General features: G+C 43.3%; 2 protein-coding genes across 4 annotated transcripts in view; both read right to left on the bottom strand.

Moving 5' to 3' along the window:
- The window catches only part of LOC139808562 (uncharacterized), an 84,760-nt gene that overhangs the window by 1,180 nt on the left and 65,666 nt on the right, over positions 1-17,914 (bottom strand). Inside the window, exons 1-5 of one of the 2 annotated variants that reach the window (XM_071770673.1) lie at positions 8,082-9,619; positions 3,015-3,249; positions 2,675-2,826; positions 347-2,561; positions 39-186 (exon numbers count right to left, since the gene is read on the bottom strand). In XM_071770673.1, the coding sequence (XP_071626774.1) occupies positions 39-186; positions 347-2,561; positions 2,675-2,826; positions 3,015-3,237 (2,738 nt within the window). In that variant the 5' untranslated portion in view covers positions 3,238-3,249; positions 8,082-9,619. Of the gene's footprint in view, positions 1-38; positions 187-346; positions 2,562-2,674; positions 2,827-3,014; positions 3,250-8,081; positions 9,620-17,914 lie in introns of those variants that run through there. The other variant, XM_071770672.1, reaches the window with a different exon arrangement.
- On the bottom strand, positions 14,185-16,398 carry LOC139808583 (uncharacterized). Of its 2 annotated transcripts, none has more exons than XR_011730903.1 (5): positions 15,917-16,398; positions 15,251-15,541; positions 14,875-15,149; positions 14,677-14,826; positions 14,185-14,458 (listed from the first exon to the last, which is right to left on the bottom strand). XR_011730903.1 is itself a non-coding variant. In XM_071770722.1 (5 exons), exons 1-5 carry the CDS (start codon positions 16,143-16,145, stop codon positions 14,448-14,450), a joined length of 939 nt encoding a protein of 312 aa, XP_071626823.1. In that variant the 5' UTR covers positions 16,146-16,372; the 3' UTR covers positions 14,185-14,447. The 2 variants fall into 2 exon arrangements, 1 of the variants encoding a protein (XP_071626823.1); XM_071770722.1 differs by having other exon boundaries at positions 14,677-14,809; positions 15,917-16,372.

A 17,914-nucleotide genomic window follows, 5' to 3' on the forward strand; every position in this document is an offset into this window, starting at 1 on the left:
AAATATTAATCTAAACTGCATGGCTTGCGTGACACAACCGTTTATGCGTTGGATCTCTTCGGGCGACGTGAAGTATCAAGTTCCCAGCTTTGGCGCTCTTGAACATCTGTAACGCCTTGGCGTGCGTCAGTCCATCCAACGAGGAGCCATTGATTGCTAATATTTCGTCTCCCACTCTCAGAGTACCTTTAACATTACAGGTAAACTGCTGCAGACATTGTTTCCCTTTTATATTATTTTACGTTGTATCTTTTTTTATGTTTTGTATTTTAATTTATTAATTTCACATTCTATGGTAAACCTTATGGCACACTAATGCTTCGCTGCAAAAAAAAAAATACGATACCTTCTTCCGCAGCTTGTCCACCGAGCATAATATCCTTCACAAAGATACCCATGCGTCCTTTATTGCTGTCCACGCCGCCGACGATGGAAAAACCCAATTTCTTCGGCGCGCCCTTTTCCAATATGATCGTTAAGAGATCGATAGATAAGCTGGACCCTCGTCGAACGGGGGGCGCCTCTGCGCTTCGTTTCCTCACGACCTGGAACTTCTTCATACCCGTCATCTTTTGGAAACTAACAGTCGCGTCGTCAACGGCGCGGTGGATTCGGGCGTTCGTTGAAGATAACGTATCGTCGGACGGAACTGACAATTCAAGTCTTTTGTTCTTCGAGATCCACGCGTCGGGATCGCTTCGCGTTCGCGTCAAGGCGTTGCCCCACGTGTCGCCGATTTCCTCGCCGAAAGACGGAATCGGTTCTCTCGCGATTTGCAGCTCGACCGTGCCAACGCAACTCCGCAAGGCGTTTCGCGCCTCCGCCATCGACATGCCGCGTATCCTACGCCCGCAGACACGAACGATCTCGTCGCCGATGCGGAATTGCCTCGACTTGGCCGCTTCGCCGTTGGGATCCATCTTGGCGATCACGTAGAATGGCCTGGCCGCCTCGCACCGTTCGACCGAAATACCGAGACCCGCCGCGTGGCTCACCGTCAGCTTCATCGTCTTCAATTCACGTCGTACTAGGATCTTGTTAGCGGCAGTGACAGGCTTAATAATGGAAGCGATAGGAACCGAGGACACCTTCTTCGCCGCGTTTCTCGGCACGTCTAACGTGTCGAGTTCTAGAGTGGAACGCGATCTCTTTGGGCTATAGTATCGTAAAGGATTAGTTATTGCGTCAGATAAGGAATGGATTTTGTTAGCCGGTGGAGTGTCCTTGCACGGGGACGCCGCGTGGTCCAAGAGGTGCAGTACACTTGGACTTGAGCATTTTCGATTTTTAGACTTCTTGTCCTTCAGTAAATTTTGAAATTTAGCCATCTGGGATACGTTAACATGACTTTCCGGCGTTACACAAAGTTTCCTCTCGTCGGAATCGACTTTTATTTTGACATCATCGGTGCCACGCGCATCAGCATCGTCACATTGCGGTGTAACGCTGAGATCGTTACGGTCTGTCACGTGGAGTTTCGTTAAATCCTCACCGAGCAGAACGGATGTCGCGGTCGTTGCTTTCGTTAGAGCCTCGCGAGACTTTGGCAAGAGATCCGCTTCCGTCTTAGAATAAACTTTCGTTAAATCCGGTCGGTATTCCGGAAAATCGGCAAAAGTATCCTCGTCGCAGCTGTCCGTGTCGTCCTCCTCCGACATTAACACGGTGGATTGGGTTGCGTTCGACTCATTGAAGGAAGAATTGTTCGCCGCGACATCGACAGCGGCATCGGCGGCGTTGACCTTCTCGATCTTCGAATCGCACGTTTCCGACGAACGTGATTCGGTCACGGTACTTGCGTGTTTTTTCTGCGAACCCTCGAGTAGAGATAAGTCAATACCGCGATAATCGTCCGATGTTATCGAGAAACTGCGCGGCTTCAACAAGGGAGGCACCGCCGATTTTTCGCTGTCCGGCGAGTCCGCGCCGGCTCGCGTACTGTCCGAATCGTAGCCGCTTTCGTCGCAACCTATGCGCAGATTGCTCAGCAGATCTTCCAGACCGGTCAGCGAGCCGGCAGATGATCCTTGGGGACACGAATTTCCTTTAGCTTCGTTGACAGTCGCGTTACCGGCAGACTGATGATGATCAGGCGTTCGCGTCGGGGTCTCACTTTTCGTCTCCCCCAAAGATTTCGGACTCGCGCTCGTTCCAACGTTCTCCAACGTTTCTCTCGCGGACGCGTCACCCTGACGCGGCTTCAGGCTCTCGTGATTCTTGAGTATGTAATCCAACAGTCGCTGTTGCTCCTGCAGATCCTGTATGCTGCGACTCAGTTGCAATTTCTTTTGGCGGAACATTTCCCGATTGATTTCAGTGACCTCGCGATCGTCGAAATTCTCTGCGTAAATACCTCGAAATGGGAGCTTCTTGATCGCACCTTCGCTGAGGGTCTTCCCCATCGGGCAATGGCTAACATTGACAACTGCATCCTCCTCCTGGATCGTCGCGCTTCTCGTAGAACTCTTGCCGTTAAGAGAATGATCGCCACCGGTTCTGAAGAGATTTCTCAACGATTCTACTCTGGGAATTCTCTTTGGTTTCGGGAGTTCGCTATTTCCCTAAAAAATGTTGATTATTCATGGTAATATTTCTCGAAAAGAAAGTTTTATTCGCGTCTTAGCACGAAGCTAACGCGGGTTAAGCTAACTGTTATATGTTACGTTGACGTTACGTTTTCTTTCTCGCTCGAGATTTCATCGTAGCCGCTTTTCCGATGCGGGCTCCACCGTCGTCGCCGTCGCGGCACCGAAAGCAATTCGGAGCTGTCCGACCTCTTCATTTGATCCCATCGTCGACCCATCTTCCGTCCCCACGTGGAAATTCCTTTCGAGTGGAGGGAGGGGGGGGGGCAAAGGTGCAATCAATTTTAAGATGTCAATCAAGATTAACCTTAACTTTGCTACTGCTTATTACAGACAAGAACAAAGCGATATCAAATACGGATAGGTATGTTGCGAGAAGTTTTACACGCACGTTACCGCGATGTCACGAGTGTCTTATTGCAGTCCTACCTTTACGAGTCAGGATAGAAGGGTCCGTCGGTTCTTTCGGCGTGTCGGTGTCTTCTTTGACTGGAAGTATACCTTCCAATCTGTCGTCCGCCTTCAATTTCTTCTCCGATCTTTCAGACGTATTGCTTTCGGCATTATTCGCAGCCGCAACGTCTTGAGATATAGGCACAGCCGAAACGAGCTGCGGACTCGTATCAGCTGTGTAACGTTTGAATAGACGCATCGTGAGGGTATGCTGCAAATAAAATTATTAACTAACTATAACATAAATCATAGCACATGATCGGAAGATGTTTCAAACAGGCGGAGATGTACACGGAAAAAATAATGTTGTATCAACAGCAATAACAGCATGAGATCTAATTGGCAATAATCTTGTTAATTCAAGAACGGTATTGATGAGATAAATACTTATTTTATTAAAACAAGAGCATGACGTATTGAATTAACAAGATTGTTTCCAATTAGACTAATTCTGTTAATATAACATAATTTTTTTTCTATGTACAAGTAATAAATTTCGCAGTTAATAATTACATGTTCTAACAGCCGCATAACTATTATTTTTTCCTTTCTTTTTTTTTCCTTTAGCATATCCCATTTATAGTTAGTGGTCATAATGTTGAAAATTAGACCGAGAGAAACACATCTGAAATTTAAAGATCCTACGGTATCGGCTACGGTAATTTCTACGGAACACCCTGTAGGTATAGAGTAAGAAAAGAGCAAAGAAAGGAGAGAAACGTGGAAGGGAAAGGTGGAGGCTTCGCGAGACAGCCTCGGACTTCCTTGAAAGGTTTGTCGTCGGGTGACGTCAGCCCTCGTCCACAAAACGGTCGCCGTCGCGTATGTACATCTGTCGCTCGCCCATATGTGTGTTCCGCGTTTTTTGAATAAAAAAAAAGGAGCAAAATGAACTGCGAGGAGAGCATCGCAGGTAGGTAATCGGACAATGAACCCGTTTACACGTTCTCTTCCTCCTATTCCTCGTTTCTTTTTTTTCGCATCGCATTTGCACTGCATCTCCTCTTCCACGCGAGATTTGTTCCATTAAGAGTTGTCTCTCACGTCTATTGAACGGATGTAATTAAGTTTAAACATTTTAATGTTGCTCGGCGGAGGGACTGGTGATAAAAAAAAAATGAATAAGAGTATTGACCACGACGTGTTGGTAATTGATAAAATTTTTAATGTGCAACAGAAGTTTAAAAAATAAATAAGTAAAACGTTATTGTACTATTATCTCGCTATTGTTTACGAGAGAATGCGTCTGCGTAAACTCAAGCTACGGAAACTTAAGCTGAGAGCATTGGTCGAGAGTATATCTGGAAGAGACTAAGATAACGGTTGATATCTTCGGTACGATCTAGGCGATTATAAATTCGACGAGTACGGACAGCGAGGATCTACCTGGCTTTACGGTCGAACAAAACTCTTCATTCTGGCAAAATTAACATATTTGTATCTGTGTATCTATACAATTGTAAAAGTGTAAGTTAAGTTCTTAATTATTAAGTTAAGCAAATAGAATCGTTACGCTTTTTTAAGCCGATTATACTTTATAATTCTCGCAAATAAAATAATTATATATATTTTTTCCAGGTTTTATTAATGCGAAAGTATTACATCGAACTGTTACCAAGTAACAGTGAGTCGAAGCTGTTAGCATAGCGGAGCCAGAGCGAAGTCCTAATTTGGACTCGGATTACGACACAGCCTCTTCATTTTCCCAATTCGAAGCTACCAAATATGGAACGTAAAATTAACAACCCGCACAAATATATTTCGCCAATAAACGCGAAATAATCCCGTGTACTCTAACAGGAACTAGTCACTGTAAAACTACGTTTTCAACAACGCAGGAGGTTTAACGGTTCTGCATCGTTAGCCTGAAAAGTGTATGCTATTTGCTTAAATACGGGATTTGTATAAAGTCAGTTATATACAAACGTATATACACAGAAATAGAAAGAGAGAGAGAGAGAGAGAGAGAGAGAGAGAGAGAGAGAGAGAGAGAGAGAGATGCGGGTGTCTGATATGCTCTTTGCAGGGCTCGCGCTTTCACGTCTGCGCTGTTAGGCACACCTGACTCTCAACCATGGGAACCTGCCGTGCCTTTCGGGAAACGCGCGGTACGTGCCAGGGAGCAGATGTCCATTGTCCTTGCGAACGAGGGACAACAGCTACCCATCACCCTCATCATTTCATCGATTATACGTATAGCTCTGTATAATAACGTGCGACCGCTAACTACAGCTCTTTTTTTTTATATATACGCCTAGCTAGAGGGTCTGGTTCAAAATCCGGTTCTCAATATGGTTCGACTAAGTTCTCGGATCTGAAGGATACAAGTGTTCGATTCGACAGCTCGGTCGCAGGAGGAACGAAATCGGTGTCACGCACCGACGTAAAATGCGGCAAATATCTCGGTCGTTCGACAGATCTCTTTCTCTCTTTTCTCTCCTCTCCCGAAAATTGCCGTATCCCTCCCATCCTGTTATTTTTTTTGCTCTTCACCGAACAGCGTCTCGTAGAAAGTAAAACTATCGGCCCCGAGGCCGCGTGTCCTCGAACCGCGCCGGTCTGGCACACATTCGCTACGCGAATAACGCAGACAGATCTTTTTCCGAACACCTTGTCGATTTGATAAAAAAAAGTCGAGGGTCGATCGATAATCACCATAGTCAGGGAGACTCAGAATCAATTTATTTCATTAGCTGATGCAGATGCACTTGCAATAGAGCCACGTACCTTGACTGGATACATTTTTATGCATTTTCTCGGCACATTTAAACTACAAGTAGGGAAGTAATAGGGAAAAATTCGTTCGAGAGAAGCCGGTGTGCAATATTAAATTTCTCTTCGCGACGCACGAAATAGATGGGTTGATATAAGTGCATATAATCATGAGTACTGTGTGGAGGGTAAAAATGCATGCACCTGCACACCCCTGCACTTTCGTACGAGGGGTAGAAAACTCATTTGAAAGCGCTATTATCTTCCCGATTAAAATTTTATAGAGTATAGTGCGTTAATACATATTCATCGGATATCAAGGTGAAATTTCTGGATACTCTCTATATAAGAATCATTTTATAAATACCTACACACTTATTTAATACCGCATTTCCCGGTTGTCCGTCAAAGTATTGAAAGGGGCGTGTTTAATCCGATAGAATAAAGCGGGCGTACTGCATAACTGTAATGCATCTCGCGCACCGCTTACGATCTTATACCGTTATCTCTTGAAATAGGTGAGTTCGCGGTGCATACATAGCGCGCTGCGTATACATCTGACAGTTAATTACGTTGTTTGTATTAACTACATTGTCGATACGATCGAGCGAAATGGGTTACGCGTGACTTGCGACGTTATAAAGCTCCGCCGCAAGCGATGCTCGGTGTTACTAGAAAAAAAATATATATTTGCCATAGATTTTGCCGCATTTATAATGTACGATTCGAACGTTATCACATCGACGCGTTATCATATCTACTGCTTTATTCGGGATACGATGCTCGTATCGATTTGTAGAGTACTTATCGTTTGTATAATGTGTGCCGTTTGAAGGCGCGAATATGTAATATCGTTACGCACGATGTAACGATATTAACGATATGGTGCGCGATGCGCAGCGTTAGTAGTACGATTTATTCCGCGTATATGCACTTGGCGTATGTATTCGATATACCGTGAACATCAAGGTATCGGCGCTTCTTGGTCACGGATCATTGCCACAGTGAAAGGGTTAACGTTATTCAGGTATTCGCTCAAGTATTATGGGAAAAAATATAATGATACGTCATTAATAATGCCTAGGATGACCTAGAAAACCTTGACCTTCGTCCATAATATGATATTAATGCAAATAATAATAATTAAATGAAATTGCATACTTATTTACCACATGGGTTTTTAACTGCGATCCGAAGAATACTCGCATATATATTTTTGGATTTATGCATCGCGGTCATCGTAGTGACTTGATACCAATTTCTTTTTATGTCAATGTGATTTTTTTTTATATTTAACTCTAAATGAAGTAAAGCTCATAAATAACCAGTTAGTTACTATCCGTGACAACAAATTAACATTGTTTCAAATAAGTGTATAAGTAACTAGATAAGGATTAACTCGATAATGAAATTAACGAGTAAAGTAAAAAGCGAGCTTTGAGAGTATAATGCAATTAACGTAAATTTATTCACTTTTACTGTACTTTTACTTGTTAACTTTAATTCATCATTCATCCTACTCTTCGAAAATTGAATTGGACGAATATTCAAATTTAAGATAATCGCGAAAAGTTTCAGTACATTCCTTTTTACAACAGCTGTATGAATTAAGAATTGCGGTGTTCCAAATTTTCAATTTTTTTTCAGCGTTTTGTGCAATTTGTAATTTGGATAGATAGACGATCGAACGATCGAGAGCGTCGCGACAGAAGCTGTTCTGACTTAACTCTTAGCTGAACTAACGTTTGTTTTCGGGTCCACGGTTCCGTAATTTGTATTGCAGAGAGAGAGAGAGAATTTATTACAGTAGATTTATCAATAACGAAATCTCTAGTCAAATCACAAAAGCCGGCAGTTTCTGGTGTAACTGTGTAGCATCGTATAAATACGTGACTTGTGTATACATATACTGTACTGGAAGATTAATGTGTCGGAGCTCTAATTTATGCGGAACTGGCTGTGTACATGACGTTTGTGTACGTCAATGTCCTCTGAGGAAGCATCTGTTGATATCTAGTAAGCATTAAGCACGGCTGAATGTAAACCAATGAAGAACAGACGAAGCGCTCCAATATTGTACAGCTCAAAAGCGATTAATTTTCCGCACAATTATACAACTGTAAGAATTATTAAATTATTAATTCGGACAAAGTAGGAAAAGCTTCGTTAGTCAATTTAACGTAACATTTATCGAGAAGAGATATTGAAGAGCCTAGAGGTGTGCGTGTGCGACTATCATTAATTATCAATGGCGAGATAGAAGGTAAAGCGGATGCGAGAGAAAAAAACAAAGAGACAAAGGTATACCGTGACAAATGTGCGGAGACTTGCCTTCGATCAAAGGACGTTATTGCTTCTCGACCGCGCGAACGTGGTCCCGCGGATGAAACGGTGCGTCATCGGCTCCCGCGATCCGATCTCCGAAGTCCGATCTTAATTTTACCCGCGCGCCCGCGAACCCGGAAACCGCGCCGACGAGCAAAACGGTCGACGACACTGCTACACGGCCGTCCGTATCGCACGCTCGCGCTTTGGAGGCGACGCGAGGCAACTCCGAGGAACGATGCACCGATATCCGCCACCGGTCTCGGCCACTCTCGACGAGAGGGAAAGAAGCCCCGCCGCTCGCTCGGCCCGTACGAACGCTCACCGGCAGGACTCGCTCGAAACTGCCGGTATCACGAGAGCACCGATTGCCTGTGGCGCTACCTGCACGGGGAGCTGCATGATCCCTTTACCTCTCCCCCTCTCTTTATTCGTCTCTCCGTTTCTTTCCCCTTAATAATTTATATTAATGATAATGCTCCGCGATAACGGTGGTAACACCAACGATAAGAGCGCCGCTCTTATCCTTTGTCTAACCGACCTTGAGCCCCGTTAACTTGCAGCCCGTTTCGACAGAGCTGTGATAACAACTTCATGACCGCGCGTTCGATGGAGATAAAAGAAAAGAAAAGGTTGCGGTTCCTTAAAATGCTGACGAAACAACGAGGAACGTTGTGCTACAACGTAGACTAAGTCCGGGCGCGATAAAAAGCGCTGGTAACGCGCTATTTTCAGTAAAATTATCGCGTATCGCTCGACTACGTGCGAAGAAGTCGGGCAAGTGTGAGAAGAACCTGTGGGGAGAAACAGGTTCTAGATTCATTCACATCTCTCGCGCCGAGGCCTTGAGCCGAGCAAAAAGCGCTCTCTCTATGCGATTCCTATACACCATAGACTCATCTTGTAATCCGCCATGGCTACTGGCGAGATGAGAAAAACGAGCGAGCGGCGTTACGGACGGAGGGTGTCCGGCGTTACAGTCGGGAAGAAAATCCGACTTCTCTCGTTACAGAAAAAAAGCCGACGTACACCGGCGAATCGAACACCCAGTACATGTCGCGCGTCCTCCAGAAGCGCTGATCTAAAAACGTAGGCTGTGCTAGTAGACTACGAAACACTGGCGTTTAAGGAACACCTCGACGTGGCCCACGCATTTCTCACTAATCTCACATGTGATCAAACAGACGATAAATTAATGCTAAAAGCGTGGACACACTGTATACCTCGATGTCGCGTGTACAATATATAGACTATATAGAGCGTTGAGTCACGAGATGGCCAAAAAAGTGCTGATCGCTTACATCATGGTAGACTGTTAAATATTGAAGGGTAAAATTTAAACCAATGCCGTGTTTGAGTTAAATAACATTTTGTTATTTTTAATTACCATATGTGTCAAAATTTATTATTTTAACTTGTTTAATTAAATTGATATTGTTTTAAATAAATTAACCACATATTGAGTAGGAGCAATGGAGACCTAGGAATGGTTAAAACGACTGAAATTGAGTTATAATTTGACACTACGAATTTAACAGTGCAGTAAAGCCGATTTGGAAGACTACTTTTGGGAAGCTATTCTTTCGGGAAGACTTTCCGAAGGTATACGTATAAAAAAAAATCGGAAGTTGTTCTTTTTATTTGTCACATATCGAAACCGAGTTACCTCACTGAAAAAGAGTATGCGTACCGGATCCTACGAGCGACCCTGTCGAATGAAATTAACAATAGTACCGGACTCGGGATTGACCGGATCGTGGGCTACCTTCCTTGAATAAATTAAAATCGACATCGAAAAGGAAAAAAATCCACGCCGACGTCGGCGCCGACTTATTTAGCAATCGGCGAACGATAAGCAATATGTAGAACCAGGATCTATAAAGCAACCGTTCCCCCCTTCCCCCCAGCTGTAATATCCAGCAGCCATCATTATGTCCCGCTGTTACGCGCGGTTGTTGTTCTCATCGGCTCAATCAGAAAGCTAATTAAATGTACCGTCGCGCCGTGCAATTAAGGAAAATGAGCGACCCTCCGAGACGCAAATAGTTAAAACGGACAACGACAAATGAAGCTGATCGTTTGCAAAATGATCACGACGGATCCGTAATAGCTTCATAACGAAATGCATTTTTCAATGGGAGAAGTGCCTTAATGATCGCCCGCATCTTATCACAAGTTTAAAAGTATGCGTATTTATCCATGTAAAGCTCACGTTTCTGATTTAACACGCCTACTGCTCCGTTCATTTTGGCTCCCTCATATTGCCGATGTTTTCCATTTGAATACGACGTACTCAATTTCGATTTTTTTTAATTATTTTAAATTATATGATCGCGCGCGTGACTCATCGACATATTAGTATAAATATAACTCATAAATATGTATAATAGAAGAATAACGTTCGTGAGTCATATGTATCTCGTGGACAGTAAAAGTTAAAACTATAATCCGAATTTCTAGGCACTTAAAATTAGTACTTAGCTCGTATTTTGAATAACTGTTCGAAAAAGATTGTGTTTGAAAATTTCGATTGCATCGAGCTTAAAATGTGACACGCGGGGTGTACGTGCGTGTAACATCGTTCAAATCGATTACCGGTCATTTCATTAGTGCTCCCCGACTGAACGATTGCTTCAAGGAATAACTGTAACGGACTTTTGCTAACCCTTGACTGTGGGCCGTCGTCCCCAACGAACTTCCACTTCGCTCTCGACGATGCCCACGGTGGGGTAGTCATTTTACGGGCCAGCGACTCCTCGAATTATTCAACCGATGACGATCTTGATGCGACCACCGACGGACCTTGTGTAAATAATCGATTAGCTATCCGGGCTATCGGATGCGCTACATAAATTCAGCCTTGTACAAAGATTACATAACTGTTTTTACGTAGAGTTCCGCGCGAAAGACCAGAAATGCGCGAAGATGTTAGATAAGCTTGTAAGATCTCTATATATTTTTGTCTTTGTCTTATTTCCCTACTTCGCACGCTCCACTAATTTAACATTTTGCCCAGTGTGTTCCGGCAAAATTCTTAACCGCAGGAAGTCGACCCGCGCGGATGACATGTGCTCGAGTTAATTGGAAGCCTCATTCGAGCTCGATGGCACGCGCCGCGCGACTTCGAGGGGCGTCTTCGGGCACCCTGCGAGCCTTACAGGGAAATAAGTTCACAAACCGTGAAAATTTAATGTTCTTTATGGGGGGGAGGGTGAGATAGAGGGGGGCAGCGTATTGTTGGCGCAATATCATGCGGCGTACCCTTCAATCCTTTTACGCAAAGTACACACAGAGAATAGACGGAGAGTTATTAAAAAAATATATATTGTATAGAGCGAAACTTGACAGCTTGACGGTATATGACTTTTTGATACACCAACCGACGGATGTTAGCGGTCTGCTATACGCGCCGATCTTTCGCTCTAATGATTCCACCTGGGTTTCGATACACATATCCGTGGGTGGTCCGTCGTCATGCGCTTGATAAGCCTCACGCCAGGTGTAGATCGAAAAAAAGAAAGGAAGCGAGGAATATACTTCCTCAGTACTTGGTTACAATATAGACTATAAAATGTCTTCCTTAAATAAGTCATAACGTTCTATAACTCTCATCTTTTCTATGCACACAGTATTAATTATTTTTTTCAAGAACAAACAAATTAGAGATCTTTCCCAATACAGGCTACGGTCCACTTAACGCTACAAATGCTTCGAAGTATTCTTCTTCTCCTTTCTTTCAATGAAGAAAGAAGAAGAAGAAGAAGAACGCTTCAAAGCATTCGTAGCAAATGGACTGTAGCCATAGAGAGGTCGTTTTTAAAAGAATTTCGAAAACGAAAGAAGAAATTGATTGGCGAACGCTGACGCAGGAGTGGGCTGAAATAACAGGAACAATCCTCTGCGCGCTCGCAGTAAATTTGATTGTTCGGAGGCAAGACGGCCCACGCTGTCCGGCCCGTGAGTTCGCCACGGGGAAACGCGGCATTCTTATCATTCGAGAAACTGGCGTGGCACAACGTAACGTATACGGTGACGGCATCGTGTGTACGTACGGACTAGCTGTCTCCTCTAACAATACAATAACGATGGAAGGCGTCGCTTAAGGGCAAGTCCGCCTAGCGTATAGTTGTTCGGGTTGTGTATGTACCTATCGATGCCGGTAAAATATTGCGTTTACATGTTTTCCTCGCGTGAAATACTCCCTCGTAGAATATTACTTCCGGGTCTCCTCCGATATGACGTTTTCAATGCCGACCAGTGAACGTAAGCGCCTCGGCTTTACAACAATCGAATATTTTATTACACATTCTATACGAAAGAGTCAACTGTGACGTTTATAATTAATTTTGTATCCGTCTTCTTGCAACTTTCTATGTTGCAACGATACTTTTACGCTGACGTTTTTGCAGATGCGAAGAAAGACGGACTACATTTAACGCGCGCTAAAATCGACCGATGGAAAACCGCGTTTTCCTTTCCCCTGGTGCATTAAAATTTTTTATCCTCGTCGTGTTATCCGCGGAACATGGCAAGAACCATGCTAACGACGCACTTAACTCTCTTAGAAAGGGATCCATCCACGCCTCGGAATTGAGAGAAAAATGGTAGTAGGAGAAACAAGTTGCTATTCCCACGCTGCGCCTGTTCGGGATGCTACAAGTACTTTCGCTATCCAACCTTATCGAAGCTGGTGCATTGCGAAAGGCAGGTAATAGGTTCACGTCTGCAAGTATTTTTTGTCTGGGCGGCTCGGACTCGCGTTGGAATCTCCTCTCGAAGTACGTGCGAACGCGATAATGATAAAGTGATCGAGTAATTATCGTAAATACCGATTGCTTTTAAGTTGTTATTTCGGCTCGTAGAAAAAATGTTAAATAATTTTCTGACAAAAACAAAAAACAAATTAAATTACTCGCCACTTACTCATACCGTGTACCTATACTTCCCTCAACAGACTGAGCAGATAATCATTTAACATTTTTTTTTACCTACACGAGTATCAGTCAAAGTAATATTCTATGAAAAACGAATATTTCTCGTTCTCGTATCGTTGATCGTCTCGAAGAAAATCTCTTTCAACATCCCGCTTTGATGGCACGATGAAAAATGCGAATAAAAAATAAACAGTTCCGTTCGTTTTGCGCTCAACCTTCTCGTAAACGTTGTAATGTCACAGTCTTTCGCCACGATGCACCTGAATATTGTGGCTCTACGTTTCCAGCACCTGTTCCCGCTTTGACACCTGACGGAGCCTTCTCGCACTCGTTTGTCCGTAGGGGTTCGAAAGCACATCGCTTGTCCACGCGACGCAGTCGATGCCGGCGACCAGCGTGCTAACGGTTGTCGATACGTTACGCATAACGCAAGACAAATTTTGCAATCGCGTCTGTGATTTCAATTCGACTATTCATTTATTTACATGCATTACATACATCACGTTCTAACGCTACTTCTAGCCATATGTCGAAATAATAAATCTGCAGACAATTTTTTTTAAACTGTTTCATATTTGTTACAGATTTTCGATTCTCATGGTTCCACATTCGGCTAAGAGAAAGAATATATAACTTAATTTATTTCTAAATAATTTTAATCGTTATTATTTAATCGCGACGGAAAGTCTTTGTATTGCGCCAGGAGAATGGCAACCATATGTACATGGCCGCGCTCTTACCAGTATCTATACTCTTTTCTACATCACAACTGACCAACATAATTCACCAACGATATTTCAACGTGGACGTGATCGAAACAAGATCTTTATAAAAGGAACAATAATAATAGATGAGACAGGATCGATATGATGTACGATCAATTAGAGAAAACGTCTTTACGGTCAGGATTGGGTCTTGGTATATAGCCTAATATTATTCGCGTGAATTTTATGTACAATTCTTCGCCCTAACAAACCACGCCCACCGTTACTAACGATTTTAAAACGCAGTCTCAACTAAAGTTAGAACAGTACGATATATCATTAAATTGATAATTAATTTAATCACACTAACACAAATCATTAGAATATTAGAGATATCTATACGATATGGAAAATACGGGATTATGTATATAGGATAAGATACGGAATATATATAGGATATATATATATATATTTATAAAAAAAAAATAATATTGCCTTTATTTCATAAGTTAATGTTGCGAAACTGATCGTTACATAAGTAATTATTTCGGCGAATAGTACGTGAGGGATTGTTTTATTGTAAATCTATGGCTACTTCACGGCTACAAAATCTCTGATCGAGTCCACCACTGTTAGCGTGAGCTATAGATTGCATAAATATAAACAATACGAGCGATCAATAAAATATTCTCCGTTCCTAAAATTGTGCCCTTGATCCTTGATCCGAGATATTTTTACGCGGAACCTAAAATATAAAATAATATTACGTTTGCGTAACGCGCGTAAATAAAAGTAGAGATGTCAACGCTATTGATTACGGACAAAAAAGAATTGATGATAATTGGCATTGATTAATGATAGTTTTATGATATTGGTATATTGATTAATGATAGTTTTATGATATTGATATTGATTAATGATAGTTTTATGGTATTGATTAACGAGTTAATAATAAACGCTCACCACCAACGCATTCCGGGCTCCTACAAGGTGATTTAGTTGCTGTGTTGGTGTAAGTTGCGTAACAATTTACATCACACTTGTAACGCAAGACAGGATGGCCGCATCCCGAGCAGTCAGGCTGCACACTTGGAAACTACGATTATATATTGTCTTTTAATATATAAAGGATACACTTCTGACTCGATACAATATGTCTACCTGTACTCCTTGGACGCCAGTTTGTTGAATGCAAAGCCACTGATTGTACGCGCACCCACCTGCAGTTCCGATTCCTACTCCGTATGTAATTTGCGGAACTAACGAGATTTGAGGTACTATAGGAATCGATGATACGAGTCCAGTACCGGAGATACCGGGGATACCAGGGATACCGGGGACACCGGGGATACCAGGGATACCAGGGATACCAGGAGGAGTGCCAGGGGTACCAGGGTAGCAAGGAGGAGTACCAGGGTAGCAAGGACGACCGGGCGCTGTCGGAAATGAGCCCAATTTTATTAAAATACTCTTTGTCGCATTTTAGGGAAGTTATATAAATTAGATTTTATATTAATAAATAGAGATTTTAACTCACGACAGCAGCCTCCGGGTCCAGTACGATTGTCAAAAATATTGATTCCAGTACCATTAACGCCTCCAAAAGGATTAATGATATTGTTAATGCCGATATTCGTCGTTATGTTAGTAGTCCTTAACCCGCCGTCAGCTGAACCGCAGTTTCCCGATTCGCATTCCGTCTCGTATTCCGTAATGATCTGATGTCTATGCCTGGTTCTCTTCGTGCAGTAGCCACATTTCTTTTCGCAATCGTGATCCAAGTGATGATCGCACTTTTTTAGACACGTTTCCAGACAGTGAGCGGCATCTGCAGAATTTTATTGCTTATCGCCTGCGGCAGTACGGCACAATTTTCTTTGTGACGCGAACAAAATGTACGGCACTTAGCTAGTATACAGCATGTAGATAGCCAAGTATAATTAAGTGAATAACAATAAAGGCCGTCGCGGTATCGCTTATACTTATCCACCGTACTTGAAAGCCGCGCTAATGACTAACCGCGTTGCGCAACTGCGTCTGCTACGTTATAAAAGTTCCAGTAATTTTAATTTAATACGACGGTTTATCTCTCTAAGTGATCGTGCAACAGCTGCAGTTGCATAATATGTTTGAACGGAGGCTTCCGAGCGGCACGCGAATTCCCATGTTTATCTCGATTGTTATAGCGATTTAGTTGATCTACCAGTTTCCGGCAGTCCGTCTCCGTGGCCTGTGTGATGACCGTGCCTCTTCGGCCTCATTAAACATTTGACGTATTTTTTGTAGTCCGGATTCCGGCATTCGTCGTACACCTTTTGCTGGTCCTCGGTGATCGTTGTTTCGGTGACTCCCCCGGCGTTCTTCTCGGCGTGCACCAACAGCGTGCTCAAACCGACGAGAAGGTACACGACGAGCGTATGCGTCACTTCCATAGCGCCGAGATTCTCACAACGGAGTAATCGGGCGGGATGAGCGACGCAACCCTTTATACCTTAAGCCGCGTATACCCGGGGCTGCGGGGTTAATGACCATTATACCAACAGCGTTTGCGCTGTCAAAGTCTTAGTTGGAAATGTTTGCGCCGCACGCCCTCGTAAAGATACGTCGTCGCACGTCGGCTAATATATTAACGCGTAAATTGTTATCTGCCTCTTGGCAACGGAGTGCAACGTCAAATTTGCACTGCTTATCGCGGAACGCCGGCCGCCGCGCCGCGCCGCGCCGCGAAGCTGTCGTCCGCGCTATGTCCGCAGCCTCTCCGAGAGCCGCGGTACGCGCGGCGCCGCGGCGTAACGAAGGCAGGGGTTGCAAAGTGCTAAAACACACTTTCGTAACGATAATGATATTGCACTACCTGCAGACACGATGCGTTCACGATGCGATCATAAATAAACATAGTTCAACAAACGTTTGATACGGCGATACGAAGAAATTATTAATGCAAATAGAAGGATTTTTCTACTTTGCAGCAATGCATTCCGAGCGAATTACCGTTTAAATGCTTCTCTATTTTTAGTTGTCCGCGCTAAGACGCGTCTTGAGTTCACTACTTGCACCTTTCTTCCTCGTAATATTCCTCGAGCGCTATCTCGTAACTCGTTTGTTCCGCAAACACGTGTATTCAAAACGTGTCATTATCGCATCCCGCGTATGTGTACTACCGCGCGAATTTTTTTTACGCGCGCTCGAAGAAATTACATTTGCTAATTGCGATATGGTACAGCTGAGTCACGTTGCTCGCAAAACGTTCGCTTCATTACGATCGAACGAAATTATAAATAATTTTGTAAATACACCGTCTTATATATATAATTAAAGCTTCGAATTTAAGATTTCGAAGGTAGATGGTCGATCTCCTGGTAGCAAATGAAGAAACGATGAAATCGCTACTTCGAATAGGTCAGCGACACTCGGTCTTATCATAATCATCTGGGTTATAGAGCAGGAAACATATCCTATCGTTTCCTTTATTTACGTTGCTCATCGATAAAGTTGCTCGCGAATAAATACACTTTTAGAATTTTAATTTATCCTTGCACTCTTGGAAACAAACTGTTATTTGAGCAGCCTGATTGCAGCTGAAAATTGCATTATCAACTTGATTTTTCTCGATGTACTACGTTTTTTCGCTCCCGGCGTCTTAGTACAGTTATTTACTGTACATGTATTCGTGGCAGTCGTCACGAGCCGCTTTAATAGGTCGTACGATTATAAAATCTTTCACGCTTGCGTTCACGTACGTGATTTATCGTAATTTATAAGGTCTCTTCCGGTCATGGAAGTCTCCATTCAAGGGAGAATACCGCTACCATCAGATACGTATACAAAGCTGTTGACGAAAGACTTAGCAAAGGGTGGCGACAAAGTAGGAATTAGACCGCTCGTTTCCTGGCACTCCTATCTTCAATACTCAAACTTTTCATTGTCCTTATAATATTAGTATTAGACAACGTCTCAAGTACAATGTGATTCGCAACTTTGAGAATTACGAATTGCTAAGATACAATATAAGTTATTAGCGAACATATGCATACATATCGCAGGCATTCCATTTAACAGTGCTTTCAAGCGAGCTAGAGGCAGATTGGTGAGGTCGATGCGGACTTTCTAAACGCCCTGTATACGAACGACTTCCCTACCGATGGTAGGGGGACCGCAGGCCTCTCTCTCTCGAACGTACTGGCCCCATCCGTGTGTTCGA

Source organism: Temnothorax longispinosus, chromosome 2 (genome assembly GCF_030848805.1).
Source record: "Temnothorax longispinosus isolate EJ_2023e chromosome 2, Tlon_JGU_v1, whole genome shotgun sequence".
Lineage (NCBI taxonomy): Eukaryota > Metazoa > Arthropoda > Insecta > Hymenoptera > Formicidae > Temnothorax > Temnothorax longispinosus.

Excerpts from the sequence above, each read along its gene's own strand:
- LOC139808583 (XM_071770722.1), bottom strand. The coding sequence starts at position 16,145 with ATGGAAGTGACGCATACGCTCGTCGTGTACCTTCTCGTCGGTTTGAGC. Across the intron at positions 15,542-15,916 it reads AGACGGACTGCCGGAAACTG|ATGCCGCTCACTGTCTGGAA; the intron begins GTAGATCAACTA and ends AAAATTCTGCAG. Across the intron at positions 14,810-14,874 it reads CTGGCGTCCAAGGAGTACAG|TTTCCAAGTGTGCAGCCTGA; the intron begins GTAGACATATTG and ends ATATAATCGTAG.